Here is a 17,776-nt window from a genome sequence, read left to right on the forward strand (position 1 = left end):
GGCCAATCGCTCGTCTCCGTTTACCTGTGTGACGAGCAGACGCAGCCGGAAGTCAGGGAGCAGCAGTAGAGGAGCCAGAGGACATGGCGTTTAATGAGGAGATACTGAAGAGACAGCTGGGGAAGGTGAGAGAGTTACAGGAGAGAGACAGGGGGAAACATATGGAAATCGACCTTGTGTGTGAGAGAGGAGAGACTATGAGAGGGAATGAGAGGTAAAGTGTGGGTGGGAGGGAAACACAAAGTGTGAGAGGGAAGGGGACTGGCGCAGTGTGAAGGGGATGGGCAGAGTGTGAGAGGGAAGAGAAAAGGTATGCCACAGATGCGCGCACACTGCATCTCATCGTGATTCTGACCAGGTATTTATTTTTCAGTATAAATTCCGGGATTTAACAATCAATGAAATGAAGGATGTGCATCAAAAATTCCCTGATCTTAAATCTTCACAGGACACATACAGTAAGCTTTACAATTGTTTTATTTCTGGGTTTATTATTGCCATGTGTACTGAGGTACAGCAAAACAACTTTATTCTACATGCTATCCAATCAAATCAGAACTTTTTTAATACTTTTTCCTGTAGTTGTATTGCATGTTGATATGTGTTCAATTAAATGAAGGATCGCTATGTTGAAATATTACAATAAATTAGGAAGTATTTTTTATCCCATGGAACACAGTTCTGCAGGAAAAGACAAAGTGCTGCAGGAACTCAGCGGGTCGGGCAGCATCTGTGGAGGGAATGGACGGAGGATGTTTTTGGTTGGGACCCTTCTTCAGGCACTCACCTGTGGCGTGATGATAGACTTGTGTTATGGCATGTGTTGTTACTCTTGTTGTAGAACCTTGCTCACACAATTTCCTACGAATGCTGGGCTTCTCAAGAATCAAGTCAATTCAAGAGTTTTTTTGTTATTTGTCCTGAAGCACATAAGGTTACATAAATCCTAAATGCAGACTGTCACCTTACTGCTGTACATGGATTTGGATTATTTTCTCTGGTATTTTCGAGACTGTGTTGGTTTGGTAGAAGTATATACAATGATCAGAGGTTTAGATAGGGTAGACAATCGGAGCCTTTATCCTAGAGTGGAAATGTCTAAAACTACAGCGCGTAGCTTTAAGGTATGAGGGGCAAAGATTAAAGGAGATGTGCGGGGCAAATGATTTTACACAGAGTGATGGGTGCTTGGATCACACTACCAGGGATGGTGAGGTTTAATTTTCTTTTAGACAAGCATGTGGATATGCCAGGAATTAAGGGATTTGGATCGCATGCCGGCAAAAGAGATTAGTTTAACTTGGCATCATGTTCTGCATGGACATTGTGGGCCAAAGGGTCTGTTCCTGTGTGCAGCTGTTCTATGTTTTATGTTATGCCGTGTGCATCATCCCCCACATGACCCTCTATTGTTTGTTTTCCGGTTGGGGGGCCCTTATTCTGATTAGATAGATGACATAAACGTGAAGAAAGTTCCCGACCAGCAACGCCACCCATCCATGTTCTCCAGCGATACTGTCTGACCTACTGAGTTACTCCAGCACTTTGTGTCTTTTTCTTTCAAAGTGTTGATTTAGAAAGAACATGATAGTTATGTTTGTGAATAAAGAGCTCTGCATTGTGATGAAAGCAAAAATTGAGACACTCTGCACCCTCAACTAAATATATTACATCCTGAAATTGTGAGATTCTCTCAGATTCATGGGACTAAAAAAACATGTTAAAATTTCAGCTTTCAGTGATGGCTCGCAGAAAGATTTGTTGAACATAATTGGAACCATTCCAGTACGACATCAAGGTAAGTCCCTTCTCCATAATGGACACAAAGCTGGAATAACTCAGCGGAACAGGCAGCATCTCTGGAGAGAATTGTCTGAAGAAGGGTCTCAACCCGAAACGCCACCCATTTCTTCTCTCCAGAGATGCTGCCTGTCCCGCTGAGTTACTCTAGTTTGTTGTGTCTATCTTCGGTTTAAACCAGCATCTGCAGTTCGTTCTTACACGAGTCCCTTCTCCATGTTGAAAAAGGGACAGGTTTCTGTTGGATATTGAGGTTCTCAATGCCTGTCAAAAACAGGAGTCCAATATTCAACCATAATCTATCATCTGGAGATTATTAGGTCTGCACAATCTAATATTGCTACTAAACATGTAGTAGATTATGCTGAAGAGAAAAATATTCATTAAAATGGCCATGGTCTTAATTAAGGCTCATGTTTTCTCTTGTTTCTCCCAAGACAATCTGAAAACAAGCTTTGCTTGGCTCTGCCTTTATGCCCATCTATAAATGTTGTTTATCTTGAATGGATTTTAAATATGTTTTCTTTACTGTATTTAAGTTGCTGTTATTGTTACAAGATGCCCAATCATTGTAGCTTTTATATATTTCAAACTTCAATAGAACATGTACAGCACAGGAACGGGCCCTTCGGCTCACAGTGTTTGTGCTGAACATCTGCCTGCACGATCCATGTCCCTCTATTCCCTGCACTTCCATGTGTCTATCTAAAAGCCTCTTAAACACTGCTATCGCATCAGCCTCCACCACCACCACCACCATTGGCAATGCATTCCAGGCGTAGACTTGCCCCACACATTTCCATTAAACTTTACCTCTCTCATCTTATAGCGATGCCCTCTAGTGTTGAACATATCCCCTCTGGAGAAAGGTTGTAATCATTTTATATATTTCTATCAAGTCTCCCCTGACGTTCCAGAGAAAGCAATCCAAATTTATCCAACCTCTCCTTTGTAGCTGAAACCCTCCAATCTAGGCAGCCTTCTGGTCTTATTGGTATATTCTGTTGGCCTGGTTTCCATGTATCATTGCTTGTAATGAACATTTCTAGGATTTTGTTGGTGGGCTGTGTAATTTGCTTGATCAGATACAAATCTCAGATATGATTTTCTTTCCTTGATCATCTAGGATCTTCCTATAATATTCCTATTCGAATATGGATTCTTGACTCTCATCCCTTTGGTCCTCCTTTGTGTTTCCTGAGACCAACATCCAAGATGGTCTTACGCGTTGGAAAGCATGTGGACACACGGGGACGCATCTATTTGCCATACCTGCAACACTGGAGTCATGTAAGAAATCAAAATCCCCATCATCGTTCTGGCTTGATCAGCAAAGACATCAGAAAAGCCAGGAAACGTTGGCACAAAAGTCCGCCAACACAATGGTGGCACAGTGGCATCGCTTGTAGATCTTGCCTCACAGCACCTGAAACCTCCGTTTAATTCTGATGTTGGGTTCTTTCTGTGTGGAGTTTGCACATTCTCCTTGTGACAGCGTGGGTTTCCTCCTTGTGCTTCGGTTTCCTTCCTTATCGCAAAGATGGGTGGGTTTGTAGGTTAATTGGTCCTCTGTAAATTGCCCCTAGCGTGTAGGGAGTGGATGAAAAAGTGATGTAACGTGAAACTAGTGTAAACGGGTGATCGAAGGTCGGCAAGTACTCAGTGGGTCAAAGAACCTGTTTCCATGCTGTGTCTAAACACAACGAAAAACAGTGACAAGGTTGTATTGTGTGCCTAGAGCTCACAGTGCTGGTGTAACTCGGTTGGTCAGGCAGTATATCTAAAGGGTGTGGATTGATGAAGTTTTGGGTCAGGTCCCTTCTTCAGACTGATGACAGTAGAGGGAGAAAGCTGGAAGAGAGGTGGGGATGGGTCAAAGCCAGGCAAGTCGTATGTGAATGCAGGTGAGGGGGATTTTTAATTGGGAGGTGGGTAGAGATGAAAAGGAGACAATTACATGTAAAACCTGAGAGAAGGATATAGGTGGAAGAGGGCGGGGGACGACGACTGGGGAAAGGGGTGTGGGTTAGTGTGAGATATGGGTGTGAGCTAGAGTGGTATGGGACAGGATAGAGAGAAGGGTAAAACGTGGGGGAGACCATTGGGTTGTAAGCTCCCCAAATAGAACATGAGGTGCTGTTCCTCCAATTTACCTGTGGTTTCAGTTTGACACGGGTGTGATGTTTTTATTTAGGAATTTAACAAAATGTGTGCTGTTAGTCTTTGGATTTGGTTAAATCCAGGGATAATGGCAGAGTGGTTTGTCTGGAGGTGAGGTTGCAGCTGGCATGGCGCCTGTAGGCCCTGACTGGTTAGCACGCAACCAAAGGCTTTTCACTGTACCTCGGAATACGTGACAAAAAACTAAACTGTAGGAGAGTACGTCTTTGATCTCTGAGGGTTGGCAGTGGCTTTGCTTGTGCCCTGTTGTGAAGACCCATCCCCCAAGGGAGAACTTGGGATGTGTCTTAATTAGGAAAAAATCAATACTGATGCCAGGACTTCATGGAAGGAAAACTCTTAACTTAATCACTCGGTTCAAGGTGTTTTGTACAATATATCACTAAATGGTGAATTATGCCAAGTTCCCCATACATCATCTTATCACAGACTGACTGTAGGTACTTGGTAGCCGAAGGGTTTGGCTTTTCTCATTGTGACTGAGAATGCTGGTTACGATTTATCTGGTGCACAATATATGACCTGATCATAAAAGGGAATGAGGAGGGAAAGGTAGCTACTTTAGTCATTACATGTGTACTAATTGAATTTTCATGCTTTAGCCAAAGACGAATATCACTGGTTTGCTGAATGATATGATCGCAAAGTTTGAGGAAGTAATACCATTGTATACGAAAAGCTCTACTGAGGCTCCATCCTTGACGGATCTCAACACCATCATAGCCAAGATTTCATCGGGTTTGTAAATTCTATTAACTTTCACCTGGGCATAGACAAATAGACATGGAAAGCACCAGCATATATATCATCTATCCAGTCACAAGGCTCTCTTTTATAACACTCTTTCACTTATTTCTCAAGAATAATTATCCATTTCCAAAAACATGTCATCACCAACTCGCTCCACATAGGCCTTGGGCATTGGATTATTTATGAATATAGAACTGTACAGGGACAGGTCCTTTGGCCCACAATGGCATTTCAGAGAGTTTTGAATAGGCACATGGATATACAGGAAATTGAGGAATATGGATTACATGCATGTACATCATGTGCGGCACACATATCATGGGCCGTAGGGCCTGTTCGTGTGCTGTATTGTTCGAAGTCCTAATGTCAATGCTGAACACAATGCCAAGATAATCTAACCTCATCTGCCTGCACGTGATCCATAACCCTCCATTCCCTGCATATCCATGTGCTTATCTAAAAGCCACAATTGTTTCTGACTCCACCACCGCGCCTGGCAACATGTTCCTGGCACTCACCCTCCTCTGTTTAAAAAAAAACCCGCAACATTCCTTTAAACTGTGCCCCTCTCATCTTAAAGCAAATGCATTTTGATCTCTGTGTTAAGTAGTTCATTTTAATCTCGCTGGTCTGAGTTGAAGTCCATGTTCCCTTTGTTTTGGCAAGGGATAAATATTGGCATTTTCATTCTGCCCATCACTTGAAATATTGAATTCTTTATTTCTCCAGTCTAAACTCCTTCCTCTGCCAGAGAACCTAGTTGTCTTCAATTTCCACTGTAACTTTAGTTGCATTCCTCAGTGCCATAGCAATTGCCTTAAAGGCTCCCATTGAAAGTCTGATGCCCAGAACTGTCCACTGCTAAACCATCAGAGCTTGTCTGGTGACCTGTGCCATCGCACTAGATCTTTATTCTTCTTGGGCCTCATCCTAAGAAAAGATTTTCCTGCAAATAGACATAAAATTGCTTGGACAGTGAACGAGGGATAGCTGAGCATTCTAGTTATGCGTTGATTTGAAATGAGTTTTAAATGAAAATAGTGTGATCTTTTCATGATCTGGCCCTGAATTTGAACAAACAACACAGCTTTATGTAGCAGCCTAGAACTGGGCCTTATGATCTGCTGTTATAATTTTACTGATTTACTTAACTGGTCTGTATTTGATGTGACTCCAGACTTGGCAGAATAGTTGACTCCTAACAGCTTCCACAGTTCGGGGACAATTGGAGATGAACATAAGGTTCCTGCTTATCTTGTGAACACATTAAAAACAAAATATAATATGTAATAAAAAGGAACTGAAAATGCTGGTTAATATCAAAGATAGACACAAGGTGCTGGAGTAATTCATCGGGTCGGGCATCATCTCTGGAGAAACAAAAGATACTTGTCAGTACTGTGAGGAAAGATGGGAAGAAAATAGGGAAAGTTAAACTGCACTTTCCCAAAATATGTAAGATTAAGCATGTGTGATACCATCTTATTCACACCATACAGGTGCCTCTGATATCAGTGCTGAGCCACCAATGCAAGCTGCCGACTATTACCCCAGCAAAGTCACGGTGCTCGGAACTGGTGATTTGGGAATGGCGTGCACCATGAGCATCTTGGCGAAGGTAAAGCAATCGAATCACGCATACTCCATGCGTATAATCGATCTCGGGCTGGAGTACCACTCGCTGGTGGTGTGTATGGTATTTGTTGTACATGAGAAACTTCATTAGTCGGGAAGTGATCGTAATGTGGAAATTGCTGCCACGTGGATTTCACTTGCAATATGCACGGAGAAGCTGCATCAATGCACACATTTGAAAGAGAGATGGATTGAGTGTGGATGAAGGAGGAGGGAGGGAGGAAGGAAGGTTTCTGTGGAGCTTAAACACCTGGCTGGGTCAGTCTCTTGGATTTCCCCAAGGTTGTCACTACTTGCAGGGTTTTGGTAAGATTTGCTGAACCACATTGAAAATGTTCTTGGGGCAGTCAGGATAAAGCCACAGGCAACAAGTGAGAGCAGAGAGTGGGTAGGCGAAAGTGGTCAAGGCTGGAGAGGGTCACAGGATGTGGGAGTCGATTTTCATCTGTTCAAGCAACTAGACAGTTGGTCAATCAGGTTCCAATGTGCAGTGATTCTGAGTGGGAAAGGCACATGTGAATCTCAGCTCGACACTGCATTAAACTCAGCTTAGATAACAGTTAATTGGCCAGCTAAAACTGACATCTTAGACTGAAACCTGTAGAATGAATGTGATACTGAACAGTTCACTATACCAGAATGTAGAAACGAGGAACTGCTGATGCTGATTTATCAAGGAATGGCAGAAAACGATGGAGTAACTCAGCAGGTCAGGCAGCATCTCTGGAGAACATGGATAGGTGACTCGGGGTCTGAAGAAGGGCCTGGACCCGGAACGTCACCTATCAATGTTCTTCAGAGATGCTGCCTGACCCGCTGAGTTACACCAACATTTTGTGCCTTTCCTCATTTGATACAACTGGTGTTTGTATCCACTGAAAAGATGGAGGGGTAAGGTGGAAAACTGGAAAAATTAAATCATGCAAATTTGTTTTTCTCTTCCATTTTTAGGATATTGTGGAAAAAATAGTATTTATTCCTACCACAGAAAATACAGTGAAGAGTGGAACATTGGACATGGAGATCTTCCATCTGCCCAAAGTTGAATTCAGCAGAGGTTTGTGATTGGAAAATTTCAGTAGAAAATGTTTTTGTTCCATTAAACAAACTTTGAAACAATCCTAATCAAATGTTTGAAAATTAGTAATGAAAAGGAACTACAGATGTTGATTTATACCAACGGTGGACACAGAATGCTGGAGTATCTCAATGAATCAGACAGCATCTCCAGAGAAATTGGATAGGTGACGTTTTGGGTCCAGACCCTGTGTCTATCTTTGTGCTTTTCTTTATTTCCAAGGCTCACTTTTAAAATTCCGGGTAAGCTGTGGGCCGAGCATCAAAAATGTGTCTAGAATTCAACTTTCATGACCCATGTCTTGGATTTACATGAAATTTTGCACAGATTTAGATAAAATATAATTGAGAATAACTCGTCAGTACCAAAAGTTGCACTTATATATATATAATATAGCCCGACCGATCCTCCACAGCATCCATCAGCCTACCGACAAGCCTGACCGACAGATTGACCGACTGACACTGGCCCTAACCCTTGTTCTACATTTGTTATTTCTCATTTTTATTTAACAGTTCACATCATAACTTTATAAAGATAAAATCAATTGAAAAACAAAATTGAAAAACAAAACAAGGTTCGCATTTCCTTTATTCCTTCAAAACCTTGTTATTGTTTTGATGTAATGAGGAGGCAGAGCGACCATAAAACAAATCGCGGGATTGGTCAATTTGCGACCGACCTCAATGTCAAATGTGCATTGATTGGGCAATTACTACTCGGAAAATTTGAGTTTTTTCTCACACATTTTAAAAAATGTTGCAGGTTTTGGTCTTGATGAGTTCCAGGTATGATTTATATATTTTTACACAATATGTTAAAAATTCAGGTAATTCCGTGAGTTGGGTCACGAACTTGAACAAAAAAGCTCCTCGGCCCACAGCCTATGGGAATTTGTTTTGTGTAAGATTTTGTCATTAGTCAAAATGACCAAAGATGACCATTTGGGGTCGAGTTACAGCTAATTCATTAGTCGATTTAAATCTTCTTCCCTTCAACACTTTGTTGACTACAGTAGAGTTTGCTCCTTTGATTCCAGCAGCCTCACTAACAACAGGCAGACATCTGCACATGAATTTGCTGCACATGGCTTTTTCCAGTGGTTTGTTCAAGACCCTTCCCTGAACTGATGACACTTTTCTCCCTCCAGATTACTCGAAATCGGCGGATTCCTCTGTGGTGATCGTCACTGCCAACACCTGGGGTGGTGAGAAGTCCTACCTGGAAGCTTTGCAGAGCAACGTGGACTTGTTCAGGAGTATCATCCCCAACATCGTGCAACACAGTCCCAACTGTGTTCTTGTTATTGCCTCCCAGCCAGGTACACAGGCCGCTGGTGTCACTGGGAGATGGGGGAGAGGATTTATAAGGCAGTCGGAGGTAATAACACTTGTACAGGAAGTGTTATGGATTATTGATGCTGGTGATGTGTGATAGAAAAAACATTACCAGTTGTCTGATATTGTGGAAAATCCAAGATAAAGTGTGTGTTTGGTGAGGGAGGGGGGAGCTTAAAGCCTATTTCAGTTTCAGAGAATAGCTGTTGTATTGGGCACATCATAGGTGTTCCATACTGCATGTTATTTATCAATGGGACTTTAGTGTCATACTAGACCAAGTGCAGACGCGTTGGGTCTGTTCCCCCAACGTACGCTTGTGGGGGGGGGGGGGGGAGGCGGCATGCAGTGTCACACACACTAACGTGAAGGGGCAGAGACAGAGAGAGAGACGCACAGAGAGGGGCAAGAGGGATGGGGGGTGGAGAAGAGGGAGGGTGGGTGAGGGGGGAATGGTGGGGGAGGAGGGGAGGAGAGAGGGAGGAGTGAGGGGGGAGAGAGGGGGTGCTGAGGGGGGTGAGGTGGGGAGCAGGGAGGGGGAGGAAGGGGGAGGGAAGAGGGTAGGGGGTGAGGGGGGGAGTGGGGGGGGGGGGGGAGGGGGGGGGGGGGGGGGGGGGGGGGGGGTGTGGGGGGGGGGGGGGGGGGGGGGGGGGGGGAGGGGGGGGGGGGGGGGAGGGGAATGAGGTGGGGGCAGGGGGTGGAGGGAAGGGGAGGGGGTGGGGGGTGGGTTGGGGGAGGGGGGGGGGGGGGGGATGGAGGGGAAGGGAGAGAGAGAGAAAGGGAGAGAGACGGGCGGAGAGAGAGAAAGAGAGAGGGGTGGGGAGAGAGAGGAGGGGAGAGAGAGAGAGGGTGCCTTTTTACTTAAACCCAAACAATCATTTGCAGGCAGTGCTTTTTTCCCTCGAATTAACCATATTTTCATTTTCAAACCACATTATGGGTACTCACAGCTGTGGAGACATTTGCTCAGTGTTATTTAGAGCTCTGATTGAGGCACACCACTTGCAGAGATTGATTGAGGCACCCACTTCCTGGTTTTATAGTCCCTCCCCCTCCCTCCAGCAGAGAGAATGGGGAATGTTGTAAAAACATTAATATCTCTGTCATTATTCATCGACGGGAAAAATCCTCGGCACACATGCGGCGGAGGGGGGCTCTGAGCGAGGTGGCCAAAAATGACGGCCGTAGATGGCAGCGTTCTCTCGGAAATTGCAGCACAGTAGGGCAAAAGCAGTCAAGAACAGAGATTTAGTAATATAGATAACTAGGTAAAGTGAAAATCCTTTTGCATACTGTTCAGTAACAATTTTACGATACAGAAGCACAATCATACATAAGTACAAGAGTGTAGGAATAGTAGATTACACTGAGACAGTACACTAGAGTTGCCACATTTCTGACACCATTTTGTATGATTCAAGTCCAAATTGTTAAAAATGTAGAGTCTTGACGGCCAGTGATGTTGTGATAGTCCTCCAACGCTGCTCTGTTCTGCTGCAGGCCTTGTCTAATCCACGTGGTCATCCACGCTCACAGGCACTGCTCCTCTTCTCCATCTACCGCCGCCATCTTGAATCGTACCGCAGAAGGTCCTGGTGTGCACATGCTAGATGGGCTGAATTACCACATGTTACGTTGCATGGTGATTAACCTTTGTCTTTTGTCTTGTCAGTTGACGTGATGACATATATGAGCTGGAGGCTGAGTGGGTTTCCTCCGCATCGTGTGATTGGGACGGGTTGTAATCTGGATACTCGCCGCTTCCAGTTCATCCTGGGGAAATCAGTGAAAATGTCACCAGCTGAAACGGAGGCCTGGATCATTGGAGAGCACGGGGGTAATGAAGGTATGCACTTCATGAGTCACTGCACTGTTATCAGACTGGTTACTGGCAGATAATTCAAATAAAGTTATAGTGGGTTCTTTATGTGCCCTGCTATTGTTGTCATTTCCTCTCTATTCCCAGCTCTCTTAACTTGATGTAGAGGGTACAACTCTTTCTTAGAAGTATTGTACAGGTATTAAACCTTAATTTTTCACATTCACCTCCAAAACGGATGGTGCAGCTGGTGGAGCTGCTGCCTCACAATGCCTGAAAACCGGGTTTAATCCAGACCTCGGGTTTACATGACCACCCTGTGACTGCGTGGGTTTCTTCCAGGTGCTCATGTTTTCTTCAATGTCCCAAAGACATGCAAGTTTTTAGGTTAATTTACCTCCTGCATTGTCTTGGCTGTGTGTTTAGGGTTGTTGTCCTGTTGGAAGGTGAACCTCCGCCCCAGTCCAGAACGCTCTGTAGCAGGTTTTCACCAAGGATCTCTCTGTACTTTGTTCATCTTTCTCTCAATCCTGACTAGTCTCCCAGTTCCTGCCGCTGAAAAACATCCCCACAGCATGATGCTGCCACCACCATGCTTCACCGTAGGTATAGTATTGGCCAGGTGATGAGCGGTGCCTGGTTTCCTCCAGACGTGACGCTTGGCATTCAGGCCAAAGAGTTCAATGTTGGTTTCATCAGAACAGATAATCTTGTTTCTCATGGTCTGAGACTCCTTTCGGTGCCTTTTGGCAAACCCCTAGCGGGCTGTCATGTGCTTTTTACTGAGGAGTGGCTGCTGTCTGACCACTCTACCATAAAGGCCTGATTGGTAGAGTGCTGCAGATATAGTTGTCCTTCTGGAAGGTTCTCCCATCTCCACAGAGGAACTCTGGAGCCCTGTCAGAGTGACCATCGGGTTCTTGGTCACCTCCCAGACCAAGGCCCTTCTCCCTGAATTGCTCAATTTGGCCGGGCGGCCAGCTTTATGAAGAGTCTTGATGTTTCCAAATGTCTTCCATTTAAGAATGACAGAGACTGCTGTGCTCTTCGAGACCTGCAATGCTGCAGAAATTGTTTTATACCCTTCCACAGATCTGTGTCTCGACACAATCCTGTCTCGAAGGTCTACGGACAATTCCTTCATCTTCATGGCTTGGTTTTTGCTCTGACGCACTGTAAACTGTGGGACCTTATATAGACAGGTGTGTGCCTTTCCAAATCATGTCCAATCAATTTAATTTACCACTGATGGACTCCAACCAAGTTGTAGAAACATCTCAAGGATAATCAATGGAAACAGGATGAACCTAAGCTCAATTTTGAGTGTCATAGCAAAGAGTCTGAATATTTATGTAAATGTGATATTTCAGTTATTTCTTTTCAATTACTTTGCAAAAATTTCTAAACACCTGTTTTCGCTTCTTCATTCTGAAGTATTGTGTGTAGATTGATGATAAAAAAAATGAATTGAATCAATTTTAAAATAAGGCTGTAACGTAACAAAATGTGGAAAAGTGAAGGGGTCTGAATAATTTCTGAATGCACAGTATGTCTAAGAAAGAGTTGTACCATCCACATAATAGAGCAGATAACCTCGCAACCCATATGAATTCAATGAATGGGATGCACTATATCTTAGATGATTCTGGTGTCTAATGGGTTTAGCTGTTAATTGTGGCATGTTGGGAATTGTTATTGATTTAGGAATTGTCTTTTTTGTGGAATCTGAAGATTTGTATTAACTCAGATTGAGAGAATGAGGTCCATTTCCCAAGTCAGACATAGCAATCCTAAAAAAAATATTTAAGGAGTTACTGCAGATGCTGGAAAATTGAAGGTAGACAAAATTGCTGGAGAAACTCAGCGGGTGAGGCAGCATCTATGGAACGAAGGAAATAGGCAACATTTTGGGTCGAAACCCTTCTTCAAAAAAAAAAAAATTCCCCAGTATTGTCTCCCAGCAAGGTTCCCATTGGAGCTTTGTTTTGCATACTAACTGTAGACTATCAATCTGAGAAATGTAAATGTTTCAAAACACTTCTAGATTTTTCTGCATATTTGGGAATGTGTTGACTCATTTCAAAAACACTCATTTTATTTTTGAGGATTTGATATAGAGGGAATGAAAAAATATTTGAGAAGGATAATTCTTATAAACATTTGGTTTTGCCCTTGGTTTTCAGTGTGTGTGTGGAAAGGCTTGGAAGGGGATAATGGCCAGAATAATAACCCGGATATGGTAACGGACCATGAAACATGTAAACAGCAGGCATACAGGTACACTTATTCGAGTGCACACCTAAACATATTTTATTGTCTTCATATATGAAGGACAACTTTCCCACAGGCTAAGTGGTATTCACTACTTGAATTAATTGCTTGAAAAGTACGGCATGGAAACAGGCCTTTCAGCCCACGGAGGTTGATCATAATGCAGAGACCATCACCTTTTTGCACTTGTTCTATGTTATCCCACTTTCTCATCCACATGATCTGCACACTAGGGGAGATTTACAGATGCCAATTAACTTACAAACCTGCAAGCCTTTGGAATGTGGGAGGAAACCGGAGTACCTGGAGGAAACCCACGTGGTCACAGGGAGAATGTGGCAACTCAGCACAGATAGCACCCAAGGTCAGGATTGAACCTGGGTCTCTGGCGCTGTGAGGCTGCCAGCTCCACCAGCATACTGGCGTGGACGGTCGTGTCTGAAATGCATCTTTGGTTCAATTCAATACAACACACTGCAAACATAAACATTAACTAGACATTAAGTGTAAATACTTTATTAGTGATTTTATCAGTAGAAACCTCTTGCTGGGGTTCACTAATAGTTTTCAGACCTGCATGGAAAGATTACAGGGCATAGTTTTAAGGTGAGGGGGATAACATTTAAAGGAGATGTACAGGGTCATTATTTTACGCAGAGTGGTGGGTGCATGGAATGTGCTGCCAGTTATCCTGGTGGAGTCAGATACGATAGTGACATCCAAGAGGCTTTTGGATAGCAGTATGGGAATGTATGGAATGGAGAGGTATGGACACAGGAGATTAATTTAACTTGGCATTATGTTTGTCACAGACATTGTGGCCAAAGGGCGAGGTCCTGCTCTGTACTGTTCTGTTTTCACAGCTGGGGATAAAACGTGTCAATTATATTACTGCAGTTATGGATTTGATTCAGATTCAGATTCAACTTCAACTTTAATTGTCAGTGTACAGTACAGAGACAACGAAATGCATTTAGCATTTGAATGCTTTGTTTTATGTTCTAGGGCGTTTAAAGGGTTAAAGGATAAAAGTCAAAGGTCGTGGTCTGTTGGCTTGTCCGTGACTGATTTAACTGAGACTGTCTTAAGAAATCTGGATCATTCGCACTCTGTCTCCACGATGGTGAAGGTGAGTGGAACATAATTAGGTTGCAAGTCCGCAATGACCAGGTATAGAGAATAATTCAACTTTTGTTGCTGCATCGGTGATTGGAAGTGTCGGTCCAACTGTTTGCCTTCAGTGCATTTCTGGGTAGCTTCCCTCCAGCTCTGGTTATGCTGATTCATGGATTCCAGTTTAAAATTAATATTCTGAAGGATTATTATTTTTTTTTTTTACTTTCACTGGATATCTCACTCAAATATCTAAAACTGGTGAATCAAGGAACTGCAGATGCTGGTTCGCTAAAATAGACACTAATTGCTGGAGTAACTCAGTGGGCCAGGCAGCATCTCTGGAGAACATGGATAGGTGATGTTTTTATCTGAGGAACTGAGGTTTTTCCACCTTGGAAGGAAGAGCAGTAACGGTCTTTCTTTCACATGACAAGTCCTGCAACATTCAATGGGCAGTCTTGCACCAACACCACCTGTTTGCAATATTTGGGGATATTACAAATAGTAAAATATTACACATGCCAGTGAAAAGTATATAGTGTCTACCAAGACTATGAAATCTTCGTAGAGTCTGAAGAAGGGCCCTGACCGAGAAGAAAGGTTGTGACCCACAATGTCACCTATCCATGTTCCCCAGGGATGCTGCCTGACCCACTGAGTTACTCCAGCGTTTTAAGTCTTTCCTTGGTTTTCCTTGTCACACTAAGGATTAACCCCAGTGCATTGTTCCCACAGGGCTGGTACGGAATCAGCAGTGAGGTGTTCCTCAGCCTGCCATGTACACTAACCAGGGCTGGAGTGGTCAGTGTAAGTGCACCAAAAATATCGGAGCAAGATGAAGAAATGTTGCAGAACAGTGCAGCAACTCTCCAAAACCTCTTTCAGCAACTGAAGATTTGAGCTGCTTTAGACTTCGGAGATACAGCGCGGAAACAGGCCCTGGGACCCACCAAATTCGCACTGACCAGCAATCATCTGTACACTAACACTATCCTATGCACTAGGGACAATTTCCAATTTTACCGAAGCCAATTGACCTACAAACCTGTACATATTTGGTGTGTAGGAGGAAAGTGGAGCACCCGGAGAAAACCCACGCAGTCACAGGGAGAACGTACAAACTCCATCCAGGCAATACCCGTAGTCAGGGTCTCTGTCACTGTAAGGCAGCAACTCTACAACTGCGGCACTGTGCCACCCCTGCTATTGGACAATTATTCGTAACAGCGAAGGACTCTCATTGTCTTCCTGTGCTCATGCCTTGAGAGCATGGGCACTCTGCAACTGGAAGCAGTTTGCCTTAAATGGACTTGCAGCCTAAGGCACTTTATTCCCCACTGCCATGTAGCCTCTGTTTAACTCAGGAGATAGGCCTGATTCTGTTATTAACAGTTTCTGGTTAGGTGCACGTTAAATGATCTTGCATAAATTTAGAATAGATAAAAAAGACACAAAGTGCTGGAGTAACTCAGTGAGTCACGTAGTATCTCTGGAGAACATAGATTGGTGATGTCTCATTTTGGGCCTCTTCTTCAGACTCTAGTTCAGACTAGAAGGATCCTGACCAAAATGTCACTTATCCATGTTCTCCAGAGATGCATGCTGCCTGACCCTCTGAGTTACTCCAACATTTTTTTGTGAACCAGTATCTGCTATTCCTTGTTTCTACACTCAGGAAAGCAAGTTTTGCCAGTAACCGCGCTGACATTCCTTAATCAAAAATCACAAGGAATATAGATTTTACTATTACATACAACCCTACTTGGCATCTTCACGTCCAAAGTGATGACTGCAGGTCTACATGGCAGTTATCAACTGAAGGGCAGTGGATTGCTTTTATTTTCTTGGGGGGGGGGGTTATTGACGATTGTCTCCTTGAAACGAGTTATTTAACATTTTAAAATGTTTTTTTGTTAAGGGCCTGTCCCACTTTCACAACCTAATTCATGACCTTTTTTACTCGTGGGCATTTTTCATCATGCTAGAAAAAATGCCCCGAAATAACGAAGGTAGACTACTTATAAAACCGCTCTTTGAGTTTAGTTTTGAGTTCTGAGAAACAGGGACAATTTTTAGAGGGCCATTTAACTTACAAACCTTTTGGGATGTGGGAGGAAACCCTAGGTCCCGGAGAAAACTCACACAGTTACAAGGGGAATGTGCAAACTCCACGCCTACAGGACCAGAGGTCAGGATCAAACCTGGGTGTCTGGCGCTGTGAAGTAACAGCTGTGCCACTCTGAGGTACTTGACCCCTCACTCAGGGGAAACGTTCTCCCTGCATCTCTCAGCATCAGCCCCCTTAAACATCTTCACAACTCCAAAGAATTTTCCCAGTCAGCCTAATCTGTCCTTCTATGGCACACCCATCATTCCCAGAACATCCATTGCATATGCTTTATGGCAAGTTCATATTTTAAGAAAGCAAACCAAAGATATGCACAGTATTCAAGGTGTGGTCTCACCAAGGTTCCATACAATTACAATTAGTCTTCCCAACTCCTGCAATCAGACCTTTTAATGGACGTTAATATTACCCCTCCAAAATGCTTGCTCCTCCTTTACGCTGTCGTGCAGTGATATGTCCACAGCGACGTGAGGCGATATGAAGAATAAGAGTCTGGACAAGCAACAAGAAGTATCAAAATAGCGGTGGCTGAAGTTCATGCTGCAATTAGGCCTGTTTGTGAAATATATTGTCCCAGAATGAGACAATAATTAGAGCTATGAGCAAATGCTTAAAACACTATACTGTACATGTAAAATATAATAAATAATAATGCAAGCCAGTCCAATGTAATTGTCAAGTCTCAAACTTATTGATAGTGGGCTGTCGCATTCTATTGAGCAATGAATAATGAGCAATGATTGTCACTTTGTCAATTCATGTGATAGGAGCAGAATTAGGCCATTTGGCCCTTCAAGTCTATTCTGCCATTCAACCATGGCTAATCCATCTTTCCCTCTCAACCCCATTCTCCTGCCTTCTCCCCATAACTCCCGACAGCTGTATTAATCAAGAATCTATCAATGTCTGCCAAAGATATCCATTGACTTGGCCGCCACATCCTTCAATGGCAACATAGTTCTCAGTATTGTAGCGCATCAGTCCTAGAGATAAATTACAATGTCCATCCACATTGTGGCTAATTGGACAGTAAGTACCTTAGTGAGGAAAGTTTAAAATATCTTGACAAGCTAGCTTTTGATATCTGGAGGCATGAAAGATCTCATTTGCTTTTGTTTGCATTCTCCCTTCCTCAGACACTGATATTGTAGCAATCAGTAGCTTGGTGAATGACAAAACCAACATTGTGACAACCTCCAAGGGGTTCCTTTACATTAAGTTCCCTAATCAAATCTGGTTCTCCAGTGATGCTGCCTGATCCCATGACTTACCCCAGCACTAGAAGTGAAATTTGTAATAAATGCCATAAACTGAGGTACTGTCCAATTCACCTCATTGTGGACATTGGATTTTATCTCTGGAACTGATGTGCTACTATGATGAGAACTATGTTCTGTACTATGCATCTTCCTCCCCTTTGAGTATAGGGAGGTTTCATGGCAGTCGGGTCACGACCCATGACCCGCACTGTTGCTAGGCTACTCCAAATGGATTACACGCAAAGTACTGCAGGTAGGCACTTACCATTGTTTCCAGCGTAGCGGGCCCGTTAAAACCCGCTGAAATTGTCAATTTTTGCGCTGTAAATAATTATGGAAATCGGGATAAGCGTGTGAGACATTTAGCCTACTTCCAAACGAATTCCAAAAGTGAGGAAAAAT

At 43.4% G+C, this 17,776-nt stretch overlaps 1 protein-coding gene across 1 annotated transcript; it reads left to right on the forward strand.

Moving 5' to 3' along the window:
* Positions 1 to 16,782, forward strand: LOC129705802 (ubiquitin-conjugating enzyme E2 variant 3-like). The gene is made up of 12 exons (XM_055649623.1): positions 1 to 125; positions 374 to 458; positions 1,733 to 1,798; positions 2,927 to 3,090; positions 4,584 to 4,719; positions 6,231 to 6,349; positions 7,318 to 7,423; positions 8,595 to 8,765; positions 10,454 to 10,627; positions 12,784 to 12,877; positions 13,877 to 14,000; positions 14,723 to 16,782. Exons 1-12 carry the CDS (start codon positions 84 to 86, stop codon positions 14,885 to 14,887), a joined length of 1,446 nt encoding a protein of 481 aa, XP_055505598.1. The 5' UTR covers positions 1 to 83; the 3' UTR covers positions 14,888 to 16,782.
* The last annotated feature ends 994 nt before the right edge of the window (positions 16,783 to 17,776 follow it).

Source organism: Leucoraja erinacea, chromosome 18, assembly GCF_028641065.1.
Source record: "Leucoraja erinacea ecotype New England chromosome 18, Leri_hhj_1, whole genome shotgun sequence".
NCBI classification, from domain to species: Eukaryota; Metazoa; Chordata; class Chondrichthyes; order Rajiformes; family Rajidae; genus Leucoraja; species Leucoraja erinaceus.

Bases quoted from the DNA above. Each gene is read 5' to 3' on its own strand.
- LOC129705802 (XM_055649623.1), top strand. From the start codon at position 84: ATGGCGTTTAATGAGGAGATACTGAAGAGACAGCTGGGGAAG. The intron at 12,878-13,876 runs GTACACTTATTC...TTTATGTTCTAG, and splicing joins TGTAAACAGCAGGCATACAG to GGCGTTTAAAGGGTTAAAGG. The intron at 14,001-14,722 runs GTGAGTGGAACA...TTGTTCCCACAG, and splicing joins CTGTCTCCACGATGGTGAAG to GGCTGGTACGGAATCAGCAG.